This window comes from Ambystoma mexicanum, chromosome 12, assembly GCF_040938575.1.
Source record: "Ambystoma mexicanum isolate Mex_15411 chromosome 12, UKY_AmexF1_1, whole genome shotgun sequence".
In the NCBI taxonomy this organism is placed as follows: domain Eukaryota; kingdom Metazoa; phylum Chordata; class Amphibia; order Caudata; family Ambystomatidae; genus Ambystoma; species Ambystoma mexicanum.
In genome coordinates this window covers 607,683,969-607,702,080 of record NC_090936.1, presented here as the reverse complement: position 1 = coordinate 607,702,080, position 18,112 = coordinate 607,683,969, and the positions used below count along the sequence as shown (strand labels likewise).

The window sequence follows — 18,112 nt, the reverse complement described above, 5'->3', positions numbered from 1 at the left end:
TCCAATTAAAAAAAAGTTGATATTGCAACGGCATATAGAACAAGATTCTCGTGCCCACTTCCCACAAATTCTCTAAAAATCTATAGGTATGAGTGGCCCATTTTCATTAAAGGTTGTCCTCCAGGTTCACACATCAATTTTCCCAAATTGCATAAATAAGCTGTTGGGGAGCAATACAAAGGCTTACATCAGTGAGGTGTGTTGGCGCTTGAGACCCCCCTTAGAGACCTTTAAACCGCCTCCCAGAGATCAAGGCGATCAATGTCACTAGTAGGGAGAGTGTTTCAATTACACTTTCATATGGGTTGGTCAGCCTGCCCTAGCTCATAACGGTCATTCTATGGCTTGCTCTTTAAATGATTGAGAACATCCAATGCTGGTATTGCTGAGGATGTCAACTACCCATTAGAGAAATCCTGCATCTTACCCAGAAGGAGATGAGATAACACCATGGCCACGCTTAGTGGTGAGACAACAACATTGGCCTTCTGGTCCTTTTCTAGGATCTGGCGGAAGAGCTTCAGTGAGAACATAGTTAAACCTTCCGCCAGCTTCTGTGTGCCATTTACCACTGCCTCTTCTCGGCACAGGGGCCATGGTTTCACAAATCCATGCTTCCTGCACCAGTTGGGATCTTCAGTGGTAGTGGTTGTGGGTGTGGGTTCTGGAGTGGTTTGAAGTGGAGACTCGGTTTGGGTTGTGCCCTCTTCCCCTGTCTCGTTCAGGTTTCCCGCAGGTTCCTGCTTTATTTGGAAGCTGTCACCATTATAAGATGGGTTCATAGTTTCATTACTACCCAGGTTTTGTCCGGGATTATTGTCATCCATTGTGGCCTGTTGATAGCCGTCGCTCTGATTTTGCTGGCTGTCACAGTGTCCCGTGTGCATCTGTTGATCCTTCTCAATCTCCTCCCTCTCTCCCCAGATCCCATCTTGATCTCGCTCATTATTCCTGCTCAGTGTCTCAGCTTTACTCTCACTTTCCGTTGGCACTATTCCTTCTGGTCTTGGTTGGTGACCAGCCACTGGAAGGCCGCTCTCATTCACTGGCTCTTCATAGCTACCCATGTTTTGCCTGAGATTATGGTCATCCATTGTGCCCTGTTGATAGCTGTCGCTCTGAGTTTGCTTGGGGTTTTGCTGGCTGTCACCATTTCCTGTGGGCATCTGTCGATCCTTCTCAAGCTCCTCCCTCTCTCCCCAGATTCCATCTTGATCTCTCTCATGATTCCTGCTCAGCGTCTCAGCTTTACTCTCGCTTTCCGTTGGCACTATTCCTTCTGGTCTTGGTTGGTGACCAGCCACTGAAAGGCCACTCTCATTCTCTAGCTCTTGATGGGTCACATCCTTGGGTGACTTAGCCAGATGGATGATTTTGACATCTCGAAGTGGCAGGGGGCATTTTGACACGCTTTCAACATTTAGGTTTGCAATTACTGATTCCGTTACGTTCTCATGAGCTACCTGCAAAAGAAGTAAAGAGAAAATATGTTATGTGGATAGTTTAGCAGAATGTTATCGATTTTTACATAATAGCCCAAACTAAAGCACATTGATTGGGACATTGCTGGTCAATGTTTTCCTCCAGGCAACCTATTGGCTACATTGGCTAGTAATTATTTTCTTCCTCTGGACTCTATCATATTGGGATGAATTATTTGTGGGAGACCAATCATTTTCCTTAAAGACTAGAATTGTCCAGACCAAGAGATCTACAAAACATTGGAGAAAAACCTACAAAAACTAAATACATGATTTCTCAGGACATTTCACAATGACAGCGCATGAATGTTAATTATGCATTGAATTACATCTCTTTAATCTGTGAGCAGGTATTTTTCTCACAGACAGTCAACAATCGGGGATGTATTTTCCGTGATTAGGGCTCGTCCCAAGAAAAATGCAACCCTTGACGTTTCAAAAAGGTACATGGCAGTTTTTCTGAGAATAGAAAACAGGCTCGATTCCATATTGGTTCTATAGCTCACAACTGACAGCTACTTTAAATTTAGGCTGTAACCAACTGTAGTTTAAAATAACCAACCAGTGTTCAAATGCATATTTATCATATGGAAAATTGTCTGGCTCCGTCAACAGAGACTGAAAAAATGAGATGTGGCAAAAAGATTGAGAATTTGCTAATGAAAGATGTCATGGTCCTTAGTTCTCGCATTTCAAATCATGCATATTCCATTGTGATATGTAAATTGTGCTGGCGCTTTGTCGTGACATAAGTGAACTCGTAAACGATAATACTTCATATTTGCGCGCGCAGAAAATGTTCATTAGATTCAGCACACAGCCGCAGCATAGTGAAACATACGCCAAGCACAATTCTGAACACAAACATTAAAGTGGTAACTAATCTTTATGTATAAGGTGGAAATGTATGTGTGTGTATGTTTGTCCGGCTATACAAATCCACACTGTTCAACCCACAGCTACCAACTTTTGCATGGATTCCTCATTTGTCTGATGCAAGATTGTAGTTTGTTTGGATGCAAAAATTCACTCCGTAGACACTATCATTTACTGATGCTCACCCGATTCACTACAGTAGGTACTAGAAGGAAGCACAATTTGGAAAAATGCCTGAAGCAAAATGTTCGATATGTCGGTTTATCCTTTAAAATGTATTACTACTGTATAAAATTCGAAAGTGTTTATAAAAGCATTTTTAAAAGGAATAAAAAAAAGAAACTTAATTTGATCACGTCACTCCAAATATGGGAAATGGCAAGGTTACAGCTTAAGTTCATTCACTAGAAGAGAGTACAATCAATCTTTCTTGGACATTTTCTCAAATGTGCTGAAGCCATTAAGTGACCGAAACATGCCACACAAACCGATCACCACTTGGGAAAGCTCCATCTGATGCAAAGCGAAAATCCATATCGAGAGCTTCTGAAACACACCAAACAGCAGCACAACTTGCCAACCATAGGACAAGAGCAACCTTCTCCATGGAAAATGGGATTCCAGAGCAAACTGAAGCAAGGCTTGCTGACATGAAGACAAGAGCAACATCCTCTAAGAGACATGAGACACCACTCTCAAGACACCGGTTCATTCATTATGGACAAGGCAAAATGTATTTCAAAGCAAACACCATCACGATTGACACCAGTCAGTGAGAAGGGTAGTGTATAATAAATAGGCTGGTATAGCTTTGTGCTTCCTCCGTATACGCCGTCCCCACTGTGCTTGTCACTTTCCTTTGCGCGGGCCGCTGGGTGCTGTTTATGCTCTTTCCTTATCCAGCTTTGTGCCTCCTCTGTGTGACCCACGGTGCTCGTCACTTCGTGCTGTTTTTGGTCCTCTTTCTTTACACACCCCCACAGTCTGCTGCAGGTGCGCTGTAGTTAGCTTTGCGGAATATGTGAAGTGTGCCTCTGTACCACATTGTGCACTGTTACTGCTGTGTGCCATGCTCTACTTTCATCATCTTCTATGAGTATTGGCCTTCCTTCCAGTTGCCCCCATGCGCTCGGCTGCTACTCTGCATGGAAGGTCTGTGCGCATTATACTCCCTTGGGCTCTGGGCTCTGTTGGCAGAGCAGCTCAGTTTGCTCCCTTCAATTTCTGGGGGCTTTGTCCGAGTGCCTCTCCCTTGCATGCAAGGGCTGTGCAGACAAGGAGGTTCTGGAAGCTCTGCAACAGGGTCAGGGCTTTAAGTGGGTCAGGGATAGCTGGGGAGGATCCCTGGCAGTCTCCAAAAAAGGGCTCACATGCCAGGGTTCTGCTGGGGCTCCACTCAATCCCTCAATACACTGACCCCACCATGCAGACCATTTAGCATAAGAGATGCATGGTTAAACGGCTGCTTGCAGGTGGTGGCGCTTCATGGCGAGGCATCAGCAGGGCTTGAAGTGAGTTAAGAAATTCAGGGAAGAGCCCTCATTTGGGGTCATGGCTTGCAGGATGGGCATGGCCTGAAAAGTAGACAAAGCATAGTAAGGAATGCAAACAAACAAATGTTTGCAAACATTTATATATTTGTATGTGTACCTTACTATGGTTTGTGTACTTGGCAAGCCATCCTTTATAAACAGAAATATGTAAATATTACAAAAGATGGCTTGAAAAGTACACAAACCATAGTAAGGTACACAATATATAAATGCTTACATTTAGATGTTTGTTTGCATGCCTTACTATGGTTTGTGTACCTCAAGATGGCTTGAAAAGTAACCCATTCAATCCATCCATTATAAAGCTTTGAAAACGGACAAAGTCTGAAGCGTCTTTGTCCGTCGGCAAAGCTTTGTAAAAGATGGCTTGAATTGTGTACTTCATGCCATCTACCCTTGGTATCACGGACCTGGCACTGGACTGGTTTACTTCCTTCGTCTCGTACCGACCATCCCAGGTTCAACTGGGCCCTTTTCTCTCCCCCATCACTCTCCACCTGCAGCGTCCCCGAGAGCTCCATCCTCCTGCTGTGGCTCTTCAACATCTACCTTGCCCCTCTAGTCCATTTGATCTCCACCGTCTCTCCTCACTTGAAGTATTACGCAGACAGGTAGCTTTCACTCAAGCTTCCCTCCACCGTCTCTTCTGTCTCAATCACGACTGCCTGTCTGCTATTCAGGCATGGTGTGTTGCTAACAATCTCTGCCTTAACGCCAGTAAGGCCAAGATCCATCTCATTGGGACCCCTGCTCCCTCCTACTCTCGGACCGCCCTCCATGGGCCCCCTCGCCTCAACCTCTTGTGAGGCAAAAAACTGGTTTCATCTTCAACTCCCTTCTCCTTCCCTCTTCACATCACAGACCTTGTTAAAAAGGCCCACTTTCTGCTGCACCTCCTCAGAGGCATTTTCCCTTTCCTCACCTTCCTGCAGAAAATCAATGTCTCCAGTGCTCTGGTCCCCTCTATGCTGGACTACAGCAATAGCCTCTTCCTCAATCTGCCCTTTGTGTGGGAGAAGGGGGGGTCCTAGAGCACCCCCCCCCCCCCACCATTCTGAGACACTTCCTGGATAGGCCCTAGTGCGGCTGCTTTGGGTTCAGGGACCCAGAGCACTTGTGCGGGAATCCTTTAGGCACTCAACCCCACTCCTCTCCCCTCCCACCAAAGATAGCCTAGTCGAACCAGACTCCATTTTGTGTGTTTTTGTTTTCTCACAAAGACAGGCCAGCCATATTAGAACGCAGGCCTGCAGCTCTGGCCGCGAGGTGCGCACAGAGAACAAGTTACTCCCCCCAACCTCCTCCTATCATCTCTTTAGCCTTCCGGTTATCCTGGGAGACTGGCCGTGTGAATGCAACCAACTTTGCACTGCATCTTCTGTCTTCCGTCTTCCCTCATTGACCCCGACACGGCACAGCTCAAGGCCTGGCAGCAGAAAGTCATTCATCTCTATAAACCTGCCCCCATCTATTAGACCCAGACCATAAAGAATACCACCCTCTTATCCTTTGAAAATGTTCAAACTATTAAGAGCGACCCTCGAGTAGGTCACGATTGGTCACGCCTTAATACAAGAAAACCAAAGTGCTTCTCTGCACACAATCAGAATAGGTTGCTCATGAACTGTTTCCATTGCATGCGGTATAATCAAAGAACTACAGTAGATTAATAAGCATATGTGTGTTGCATAAGGTGTGTAATCGGAAGCACAGTAGATTCCAGTTATTTAAGTGTGGCATGTATTAATGTGTTAGGATGAAGTTTAATAGAAGTAGACAGCAGAAATAAAATGCATAACAGAACATGACATTGTACATGCCAGCACAAAGCTAGCTCGTTCTAAGTTCAATGTAAATATATGCATGGTATCGTGTAAAAGCAACGTAGCAATCAATTGCCATAACCAGTATGATCCTATCATGATAATAGGAGTTAGGGCCTGCATGTGCAGAATCTGACAATTAACTGTAACTTAGTATGGACGATAACCTGAGCACACGCAAATAACCACCATAGGTTTTGCAACAATGAGAATACTCGGCCAAGGAGATGACATGATTTAGACGATTATAATCAGAATATAATAAGCCACGTGTAAAAGCCTTTATGTAAAAAAAACTGCTCTAGAAGGTCCTGTTTATCCGTGCAATGCAGAACTGCACCAAGATGATGTTTCGATTCTCCTCCACCCCTCCTGATGTGGTGTGAAGACAGATTAGTAGTGATTCAGTGATGTTTAAATGACCAGTTTTTAACACCCACAGTAAGACATATGACCATAATGTATGTGCCTTTTTGACCCACTCGTTTAATGTGCAATATATGCCTTGAATTCAGAGCCCTCTTTATCGTACCAGATGGACATTCCAGACTACACAGTGAATGACCTCAAAGTTTTACCCCCTTAGCCAGTATATTTTGTATTGTACTAACACAGTTAAGCTGCCTATCAATGGATCAAACACCGGGTCTAATAGATGCATTATGACCTATGCCCAATGATAAATTAACCTGCATTTGAGAAAGGTCTTTCCTCTGGTGTCAGATTCACAGGTCTCAGAGCAAGCTAGACAAGACAAATTGCAGTATTGGATGAATGGGAATGTGTGGCCACAAGGGCAAATGTCTAGTGTCTATTGAATATGTAACACTACAACCGTTGCAACACCAAATGCCAACCCGATGAGCCCAGCTGACCAATTGACCTGAGAAGCATCATTACAGCACCACATGTTCCTGAGCCAACCACAGCACTCCGATCCTATGGCACCTATAGGTGCTCACCCCTAGTGAACAATCCCAACTGTTCATGTGCCCCTTAGGCCTCCCCTCTCCGATGATGCAAAAGCAGTATAAAAATGATTTGTAACATGTTTTCTGCAGAGCCCTCTCAGCGTGAGCAGAGTAGATTCTGCTTCCCCTATTTTAGATACATTTTTGATATCACCAGCACTTGGTCTTCGTCTCATTCCCTCCAGGGATGTGTCCTGTTTCACTCTTATTGGGAAGACCAAGTGCATTTTTGGGGGCCTCTCACTAACACCCCCTTTAACTAATCCAGAATAGGACTGCAAGACTTATCCTTGGCCTCAAGTGTAGGGACCGCATCTCTCCAGCCCCAAAATCTCTCCACTTGGTCTTCTAACTCTCTGCAGATCAGAAGCTTTTCCAAGCAGCGAGTGGGGGGGTAGAGCTCTCTTTCGCAGGAGTCTCCCTCTGGAATGGCCTCCCTGCCCATCTCAGACTTCAGCCGGACCTCCTTAACTTCCGGAAGCTCAAGACCCTCCTTTTCTCTCCTTTCTTCCCTCTCCCCCTCTCCAGCCAATGTCCCCTCTGCTGCTTTTGACTGGCTGCCTGGTTCCTTCCGATTCGTACAGGGCACCAGACCCTCCTCGCCCAGTCTACCACAGCACCTCAGTCTCCTCGGATCCCTCCCCTCCACCTGCACAAGCCTGGCTGGTCCTACACCCTATTGAGTGCATCCAGCCCAGTCATCGCACCTAGTATATGGACCTTCATTCCCCTGCACTCTGCATTCTCCTGGCACTGGTTTACCTGGCCTCCCCTTAGCAGTAGCCCAGGCCAGGGACCGTAATCCCCCCTTTTTGCCCCCGCTCCAGTACTTGCATGCTCTCCACTCTGACCTGCACTTCCTCCCCTCCTTAGCATTAGCACATTCTGCTCTAACTTCCTGCCACAACCTCCGCGCCCACTCACCTGCACTTCTTGTACCTGAACTTGCTCGATCTGAATGACAGTGCCTAGTAGGACCGTTTGTTATTCTTCATCCGCCCCCTCCCCCCCACCTCGGTCTTGGTGCGCCTTGAAACACCATTTGCTGTATAGGCGCGTTATAAATAACCAATAAATAACATACATTTTTTAAATCTTTGTTCGCCAGAACACTGGCAAGTTTGAGTTGCACTCCCAGCCAAAATGTTGAAATGTTGCAGGGCTTGAAGTGAGTTAAGAAATTCAGCAGCATCATAGAGCCAAAAAATGAAGTTAAAATCTTATCTTTATTTAGATTAACAAAATGTTAAAAATACTGTGTAGCTCCAAAGCAGGCAGCAGTAAAAGCCGACACCTTTCGCAGCACCTAGTCGCTTGATCACATAGCTTGGTCTTTGTCCACCCATTTAACACGTGTGTTCAGAATAGAAAGAGAAATTGGTCTTTCAATTACACAAATTCATTGTCCCATGTTTATCTATTGCAGACATTGTCCCTTGTTTGTATCTACACCATGGTGAGCGCTGAACACACCTAGCCCCATGCAAATGGATAAAATCAACCCTGTGTCATCAGAAAGGTATGCATACCGATGACCACGTTCTCCAATACATCTCCTGATTCACTATAATAGTATCATACTTATCCATTGAACATACACTCTGCATTGACCGAGTATGTGGGATTAGTTTACACCTGATGTATAACATAACATTACTGCATACATTCGAGCATTCTGTGTTCTCGGTCATTATTGTATAAGGTCCATCCTCTCTTGGCATTTATTAGAACGAAAGTGCCAACATTAGCTCCCAGTGTCTAACATTCATACTGGGAGACACTAATGTATTTCTGATGTTAGACCCAGGAAATATGCCGTGGAACAGTCATATGCTAGGGTGTATACGAGAATGCCTAATGCATGATGGCACCTTAGTGCCACCCAGTGGGAATAGTCCCAATTGTATAAAATGCACAATTAGAAGCAATAGTATGTCTCTGGGTGCTGCAAGCTTCGTGCAAGTCGGGTGCATCCTTAACTGAGGTAATGCCACTGAATGCTTCATGTCAGATGCATGTCTGGTGCATCCTGGACTCATGACTAATACATCATGCAATTAACCTGTTCCAAAGTCGTCCGTGCGTACGGCATATCTAGTACATCCCAAACTTGCCGGAGTGTTGCATGTGGGATGTATTAACCCACTTATGCTCTGCCCTGTGGCATCACTATGTCCTGGTGGTACCAGAATCCTCAAAATAGCCGCAAAACCCCTATGTGCGCCAAAACCTATGGAAATTGCGTTCTACAAAGCACAAAAAGACGGCTGACAAATCTACCATGTATGTAGTCAGTGGTGGAACGGAGACCTCACTCCTGAAACAGGTCATTGGGCTGCCCAACCAGTAAAAAAATGGAGCCTGCATGAAAAGCAGCGCTTGCTGAAAGAAATCCGGAATCTTGTTTTTAAATCTTTTCTTGGTTGCTGAAAATACAGAATGCTGGTCCAAAACACCCACAAACATCCAATATTCTTGCTGGGTGTCACAATTCACTGAGTTAAAGAAATCCTTGTGAAATTGCAGTATCCTGACAAGCTGAATTTGGCATAACACCCACAGCAAGCGTTTGCCTGCCTGTGGGATCTGTCAAAATCTGAGCGCAATACCAGCGGCCGCCTGAATTTATCAAAAGCCTGCATTAGAACTGTAAACTTGTGCCACTAAGATCTAATGTCTGAAATCTAAGGGACCTGGTATTAAAAGTAACCTCGGTTGCAACTATTTAAATTACAAGTTTATTTTAAACAAAGAAAATGTAACAAATGACATTTAAATTAAGCCCGTCTCCAAGCCAAAACCAGTAGAACAACTTCCCCCCACAGGGCCAGGCACCTCCCCCTTCTGCTCTCTAGACCAGGAACTCGCACCCATGTGACGATTAAGAGGGGAGGAGAACTTGGGCTGCTTTGGGAAGAGCACAATGGACTGCCTCCAAGGCAAGGAGATGCTAATCAGGAAGGATCGTAAATGGCCTCTGCCAGAAGGGGGCAAAGATTGCTTCTGAGCTGCAAGAAGGAGGAGGCGGGGACAGACAACCTTTTGTTGATTCACAATGGACAAAAAGCATATTTCTAGAAAGACTGATAGTTTACTGTATACAATGGTAAAAAAATAATGTAAACCCCAGACTTTTGAACCTAATTTTCGGCTGCACATTTTAAGAGGAGCCAGAACTCTGTGCTAGGTTCTGGGAAGTAACTGAAAATTATGGTTTTGCCGCAAAAGCATGAAACTTCACACGCTTATGCCCATATGCAATGCGCACAGTTGTACACATTTTTCGATAAACTAGATAGTGTTCCGGGGCAGAATTCTGTCCAAAGCTGGCACGATCCTACAATGACGGGGCTTGGAAGAGCATTTGCTCCACAAAATATTTATGTTATGTTATTGTTATAAAGTTTGCAAAATTGTAAATATGTATTATACTAAAAGTAGATTTCATGTTCAAAAGCCAAGGGGAGGATTCTCTGACTCAAAACCACATCATGGGGACACCCTGTTTTCTCCTCCAATCAAGGGAGAGGGGAGATTCCAACCTATTGCCAACCAAGGGGGCACGCTTAGGATAATCCAGCATACACACCCCTTTATCAAATGCATAGAGAAAGCTGAGGACTTAGGACACACAGATTCACCCACCAACCGATTGCTGGCAGAGCACCCTGCGAGAGAACTTGACATCTTCCCTGTCCCAGAAACTTGGCAAGCATAAAGGCCCATTCTATATCTGAACCACTCTCAGCTTGGCCTTAAATTTCCAGAAACCAGAATTTATCCCAGACCTCTAAGGGGAACCAAACAACAGCTGGGCTGTGCTTTAACTGCTTTCCTGCTAAGAATTACCAGAATCCAAAAAGACACAATCCTGTAGTGTCTTGCTGTGACCAGATAGCTGTGAACCAGAGCCATTGCCGACCCAGTCCAGTGCGCCCAGCAACCTGCCCCAGTCCGGTGTGCCCAGCAGGATTTCTGAGCAGAATCCCTGATCTTGACGGACCAGAATTCCTGATGGTTCTGTTCAACCCAATATAGTGAGTATCCATAGTATAGTACTGTCACTAGCCTATGTACTGTCCATAGCAATCCCTATCCAAATCCATCCTATCTTGTCTTCAGAAAAGCATTGTTAGAAATGTAATTGCCTGAACTTCTTATCCCTACCATCTTCCTTCTGTTCTAGTATTGTTAAACATCTTTGCGCTGATCTATTTCATCTGAAGAAGGCAAGCTCCTCGGCAGGCAAAAACCTAATCCTAGGCTGTGGAGCCAGATTCCCAAACTCACTAGATCGCTACAGGTCCGGGAGGCCTGGCTAAAGTTTGTTACAATGGCACTTAACCCCGGTTAGGCTGCACAAAATGTACCCAAATTCATCCCAAATGTGTTGGAGACTGCGGAGGGGTGGGTACCTGGGCACATGTCTGGTGGGAATGCCCCAAGATGGACACTTATTGGGGATACATACGCCATGCTATTACACATGTACTGGGCAAGGTGGGAAGGAAACACAAGGGGCTGGACATCCCCTGCATGTATGCGACCCTGGTCAAAATTCCTACGAAATCCCTCCGTAAAATATATATAATAATGATGTCGGCAATAATGGTGTTGGCTCGGAAGTGGAAATAGAGAATGGCCCCTCAAGAGTGCGAGTGGAATGCCAAAATGTGGTCAGTGGTATCCTTGGAATGGCTCACATTCAATACAGGGAGAGCATATAAGATTCTCAACAGACTGGTCCACCCTGCTAGCATTTCTTGGAGGGAGGAAAGAATAGACTATGGTGCCCTAAAGCCATGACCCTGCTGGGTATAATTCCCTCGCAAGAGGACTCGGAGCTATGAAAAAGAGAACAGGAGGGTGGCGGGGAGGGTCTTTGGGACTTGCAATGAATGGACTAAGATATCACACGGCATAATCTGTGCCAGGCTGCGAGAGAAAGAGAATATCTGGTTCCTGGATCGGGGGGGTAAGGAGGGAGAAGGGGAAGGGCTTTATTTTCTACTTTGTTCTATGTTCACAATGTTCAATGTTTTGCCTTAAAATGTCAATACATGTTGAAAAAGAAACCTGATCCAGAGGCACCCTGGTCAAGTGGCTGTGCTGCCGTGTGGTATTTGTTTCTTCATAGTCACCCTCTAGTGTAAAGAAATCCTGTTTGTCTTTTGAAAGCGCATCCCTGTTTTCTCATTTTGGTGCATATTTGAAAAAAACAACCTCCACTAAAACGTCCATAACCTCAACGTATGCGTGTAGCTCACATGCTCAGCTTTAAATAGAACCAAAAACCGCATCTCAAATCCATATAGTTCACGCAATCACGATTACCGCACACAGAAAAGCTTGCCGCAAATTTTGTTTTAGGAAATTTCTATAACGTGTAGAACAGCTTTTGATTGCACCCGACCTCAATTTTCAGTTTGCACATTGCTTCTTAGTGTCAAATCATTGCTAGTGTTTGCCTGCAACCAAATAAAGCGGCTCCCATTAGAATTTAATCAGTGATTTAAGCCATATTTAATGTTTTACCCATTCCATTCTTAGACAACTTTTAAAACCATTTTGACAGTTTGCCAATCAATTGTTTCTATCTTGTGTTTGCCAGGGGGGAAATTGGGATTGACATTTGTTTGAATTCTGCATTCCTGAAACCTGTTCTAGCTCCTCCCTTCACTCTACATTGCATATGGGGGTGGGGGTCAAGGGGTGTGCAGGGGGAAAGAGTAACCACATTGCCATTTGATTTGAACACACGCAAAAGTATTATTGCTGTGCTGCATTGTTTTTGCTCATTATTACTCCTTGTGATTAAAGAGACTGCTTAGTGTGACATCACCCCATTAGTGATTATTGTATCCCCATTGAAAATAGTGTGATTATATTCTGAATATATAAGTAAATATTTTAACTTTGCAAACCAGCCTGATTCCTGGTTCAGTGTGACCGGGGGAGGGAGGGTTCCAAGAGAGGGGTGTGATATAAGTGGTACATCGTTCAGAATATAACTTTTAGACACAAAATAAATAAGGATTTCAGTTGTGCATTCCACGCTAGGCAGTGACTTGGGTGAAGTGCCGGATTGAAATCACTTACAATCAATGTGCAAACACCCTTTGTAAAGTGCTCACATAGCTTATCTAATGGGTTTCACGTCTTAAAATCGTGGCAAAAATGGCCGTGTATACAAAATAGCATGGCAAAAATGCTGTGGTTTTGCCGCCAAAATCATGTAAAGGATGCGGGGGACACCCCCGCAATCCCTAGAACCATTATACCCTTTAAGGGGGGCAGGGGACACCACCACAAACCCCCCTTCCCTTAAATGGTATAATCAGACCATCCACCTTATGGCGATTTTGCGATTTGCAAAAAAAAAAAAACAACATTTGCCATTTCCCGCAATTGCCACTATAAATCATTAAATGAGCGCAAAAAAGACACGTTAGCTTAGTGTGTCTTTTTTCGCGCTCATTTAATGATTTAGAGCGAACACAGCTGGCTGCTGATTGCAGCAGCTTGAGGGTTAACACCTCGGCTCTGCGTTGCAGGCCGAGGATTGGGGGAGGGTCACGCAGGCCTGGGAGATGCACAGCATTTGGCTGTGACCCCAGGCACCTCCAAGGCTCATTGAGTGCCCGAGCTGACAGTTGGTGAAGCTAGCCAGGTAAGCACTGGCCTGTCCACTCATCTGCCCCCAACTCAGAGCACCCAAAGAGGCCACTGGACTGTTTTCATTCCCGGCGACAGGAAAGTAAATTACTTACCTGTCGAGCACCGGAAAAGAAAGCATAAACTTAATGCTTCCTGACGCTCGTCTACAATGGCATCATGCAGCCCAGCCTCAAGGCTGGGCTGCATGATACCAATTGAAGACTCTCGTAGCTGTATTAATTTCAAATTGCTTTACAATTGGTATCATGGGCTGCATGATACCAATTGTAAAGCAATTTGAAAACGAATACAGCTACGAGTGTTTGTATCATGCAGCCCAGCCTTGAATCAAGGCTGGGCTGCATGATGCCAATTGGAGACTCTCGTAGCTGTATTCGTTTCAAATTGCTTTACAATAATTGTAAAGCAATTTGAAACAAATACAGCTACGAGCGTTTGTATCATGCAGCCCAGCCTTGAATCAAGGCTGGGCTGTATGACACCAATTACGCACAAAATTGGGTGTTAAAATTTATGAAAGGCAAATGCCATTCGTCCTGTGCAATTTTGGTGGTTATGCAAAGCCAATTTAATGATATATGCATATTTCACCTTGATATGCTAATTTCTGATGACATCACATGCCATTGCATTTGTTAATGAGTTCCCTCCCCCACTTTAATTTGTAGGACTTGACCCCTGGTAGTGTTGTGATGTTTCATTTCTGTTTGTGGGTGTGTTTAGTCACCATGTGTGGGTGGCATAACCAAGGAATTATGACCACCCAAGAGAGTTCATTGTTTGGCTAGGTATTATGGGCTTGCAGTTACTGCCACTGCATTGCCCCTGTGTCTTGTCCTCATGGATTCCTTCCATGGAGAAGTGTAGAGTTGTTCCCCCTCTCTCCTGGGGTCATAGGACAAGCGACAAGCAAACCTATGGGCTTCAACCAGGGTTACACTTTTGAATTCAAGCCTGTTTATTTGCTTTCCACTTGTCTGCTGGAAGTAGTGGCACAGCACCATTTCCTTGGAGCTCATCAGGCTGTATCCACCTTCCCCCACTACAATCCAAAATGTTAGGCTGTGGTGACTCGACCTGGCTGTCCTACAGAGCGCAGCCAGACAGAACACATTTTGTTCCTCACTAACAAAAGCCTTGCAATTACTTGGTTTTAGGCTAAAAAAGATGTTAAATGATATATTTTTCAACGTTAGAAAATGCCGCAAAAAACGCAGTTGGGTGTCGCAATTTTTTTCTTTTTTGTGCCGCAATATTTTCCATTTCATGCCGCAATTTTCTGGAGGGTCTGTATAATGGGTCAAACCAGTGTTTTTACCAGCAGCATTTTTGCCACGATTTTATTACCCAATACCATCCAATGCATCCAATTATAGCAACATCACTAAAAACACTTTCTTCGTAAACCTAGCAGCCACCCTATTCAGCATTTAGTGCTCAGATTACCAAATGCAACAAATGGTAGCAGCATTATATATATGAAGAATGCAAATGATTGCAAAATAATGTCCCAAAGGGGGCACCTAAAGTGCACAGTGCATACCTGATAATAATCCAACCCTGAAAAAATGCAGGGCCAAAATTCACATGCCGCAAAACAATACTGTCTGGTTGGAAATAGGGCTGCAATCGTGCAATACCATAACAGTGGCTGCAAAGGATGTTGCAATCAGGGAAAAATGCCAAAGAATGTGCTCCACCTACCCAATAACTCAAATGGGATTACACACACGTCCAATTAATGAGATATGTTGCCATGTAATGCAAAAATACAGGTGATAAAAGTGCGAGGTGCTCACTTAGTCAATTCATGAGGTCATAGCAACCTAGTTTACGAGATAGCACAATACTCGACATTCTAGCATACTAAACACAAATAATCATCATGGGCAGACACAAGTCTAACAATTAAAAACATGTAATACAAGTTTCGAAGGGAGAGAACAGGATTCCTAAGGTATTCCAATGTTTACTCTAATGTAGGTGGTCTATGACGATTTGCAAGAAATTGTTTTCTTATAGTCGTACCATTTGAGGGAGACTTTTGGAAAAAAAATAGTCCACTGTATATGAATCGGGACATTGACAACAAAAGTAAAGAAAATAAACTGCAGTAGGTTCACAATAGTCATTGCATTACAAGCTTGTCACAATGTGCAGGCTACCAATCACCGCCCCCTTGCTTAATCACATGCAGGGCTTTCATATGCCTAAAAAAGTGTACAACTCTTCTACATTGTATCCTATTGGATTCTTGGTTTCAAAATCCACAATGCATCTTGTTTCCCGTTGCCTAACACCAGGACTAGTCTGTATCCCAAATAAAGAAAAAACATCTAATTTTCCCTCATGTGTATCCCAAAAAAAGTTTTGCCGTGGGATATGAGGCATCATGAGTCTTAATCGCACAAACATGTTGCAAAATGCAGACCTTCAACTTGCATTTGGTGCTCCCAATGTACCACTTGTTGCATGTGCATTTAAGTACATATACCACAAAATCGGATTCACAAGTGATTTTACTGTTAATCTGGATAGTGGTATTCAGAATGGGATGTTGGTATGAGATACAATTGTTAGCAAATTTGCAGATTTTACATCTGGTACATTTATGGAACCCCCAGGGTAGCCTTGTTTAGCCATGTATGTACTGCATCTGAATGTTCATCCTCCATGAAACTGCCAACTAGCATATCTTTGAATGCTTTGTTCTTGCGATAACACACATTGGGATAAGTCCCTAGACTTAGATTCAGATCAGGATCCGCCATTAGTAATTTGCCAATGCCATCTGAGAATTTTCTTAATCGGAGTCACTGAAGTTCTGTAAGGGAGTAGAAGACGCGTGACATCTTTATCTTCAGACGTGTCATCGATTAATCGATAGAAGTAATGTTCTATCACACTTCTGGGCTTTGACGTAAGCTCTTTCGATTAACCTTTTGGGGTATGCTAGTTGTAAAAATCCCCATGCTGTGATTTGACTTTCCCCATCAAAAGCTTCTAATTTTGAACAGTTTCTCCTTAGTCTTATCTCCCCATACGCGATACTCAAAATTCTTAGAATGGCAACTAGTGGCGTGTAAAGGAGCGTTCGCTCCTGTAGGCTTATGATGCTCACTTATTAGACGATGATATGGCAGTTATAACGTGCCTATAAATAAGTGTTTCAAGGGGCGACGGGCAAGGGAGGGTGAAGTGAGAATAGGCAACAATCCTACTAGGCCAGGTGTCATTCAGATCGCACAAGTGCAAGAGATGGGGGAAGGGGAAAGTGCGGGGGCAAGTGGGAGGGAAAATGCAGTACATGTGCATAGAATAATAAGTAACAACCAGCAGGTGGCAAGTGTAAGGTGCGTGCAGACAACCGGTGTCAAGTGCTGGTAGTGGGACTGTAGGGATACAGAAACAGTCCCCAAGTGCGGGGGTTGCCAGGCAGGCAGTGCAGGTGGGAGTGACTGGAGGGGTGACGGGGGCCTGGGCCTGAGAACAGACGGTGGCCAGGTAATCAGCGCAGATTCAGTTTAAGCCAGGAGGTCAGCTGGGGAGAGGAGAAAAGGCAGAAGCAAAGCAAGGTTTTGAGATGCTTCCGGAACCGGAGATAGTTCTCAAGTTTCAGGGAGGCAGGGAGGCTATTCCAGAGGGAGGCCCCAGCCAAAGAAAGATCTACCACCAACTTGTTGCTTGGAGAAGCGACAGAACCTAAGGGAGTTGAAGACGGATGAGCGAAGAGCTTGAGAGGGAAGATATTTAGGAAGAGAGTTGAAGGCATTTGGGCCCCAGGCCCCAGAAGCCCTTGTGGTCAATGCAGAGGGTTTGGAAATTGATCCTCGCAGCCACTGGGAGCCAGTGCAGAGATTTCAGTCCTGGAGAGATACGATTCCTGGGCTTGATGCAAAGGATAAGTCTTCCAGTCCTCCTGTTCTGGATGAGTTGCATAGGGCAGAGAGTAGAGGCAGGCAGATTTAGAAAGAGGCTGTTGCAGTAGTCTAGCATAGAGAGAACCAGAGCTCTGGAGACAGTGCGCTTCGACAAATGACAGTCACATCCAGACATCTTTCAATCAGGGTTTCGACCAAGGAGGGGCACCGAGTCAGTTTCAAATTCCATACTAGACAATCTTGCCCACCTAGTCGACCAAGAAGGCGGGGGAACGGTACTTTTGTTTGATTTATCAGCAGCATTCAACACGGTTGACCACACCATCCTGATCTCCTGGCTGTCGGATGCTGGCATATCTGACCAAGCCTTGAGCTGGTTCTCCGCTTTCTTGGTCGATCGCTCCCAATCGGTCTCCCCCCCCCCCCTTTTTGCTCTGAACCGGTAAGGCTTACTGGTGGGGTCCCTCAGGGATGCCTCCTTATTCATTCTCATGGATTTAGATATTACTCCTACACTGACAATACGCAGTTGGGTCGTTTGGACCTTACTTGTGTGGATACTGCATCTCGGCTGAGGAGATTTGAGGATCTGGGAGCCTGGATGGTGCTGAACTCGCTCAAATTGAATGGGAATAAGAGGTTCTTGTAGTGGGCATCACCTGCCCCCTCCTTTTGGACTCCTGACCCACCTCTTGGCCCGTTCCCTCTTCGGTCTACCGCTGAAAAATCTGGGGGTCAAGCTATACTCCATCGATTGCTGAGCAGGTTGCGGCTGTCAGCAAATCTGGTCATTTTAAACTGTGATGAGGAAGGTTTTTCCTTTTATTCCTACTCCATTTCATACCCAGT

General features: G+C 44.8%; 1 protein-coding gene across 2 annotated transcripts in view; it reads right to left on the bottom strand.

Moving 5' to 3' along the window:
• The window catches only part of SERPING1 (serpin family G member 1), a 396,098-nt gene that overhangs the window by 290,724 nt on the left and 87,262 nt on the right, over positions 1 to 18,112 (bottom strand). For both annotated transcript variants that reach the window (XM_069629023.1, XM_069629022.1), the window contains exon 3: positions 428 to 1,463. In XM_069629023.1, coding sequence (XP_069485124.1) covers positions 428 to 1,463 — 1,036 coding nt within the window. The remainder of the gene's footprint in view (positions 1 to 427; positions 1,464 to 18,112) is intronic.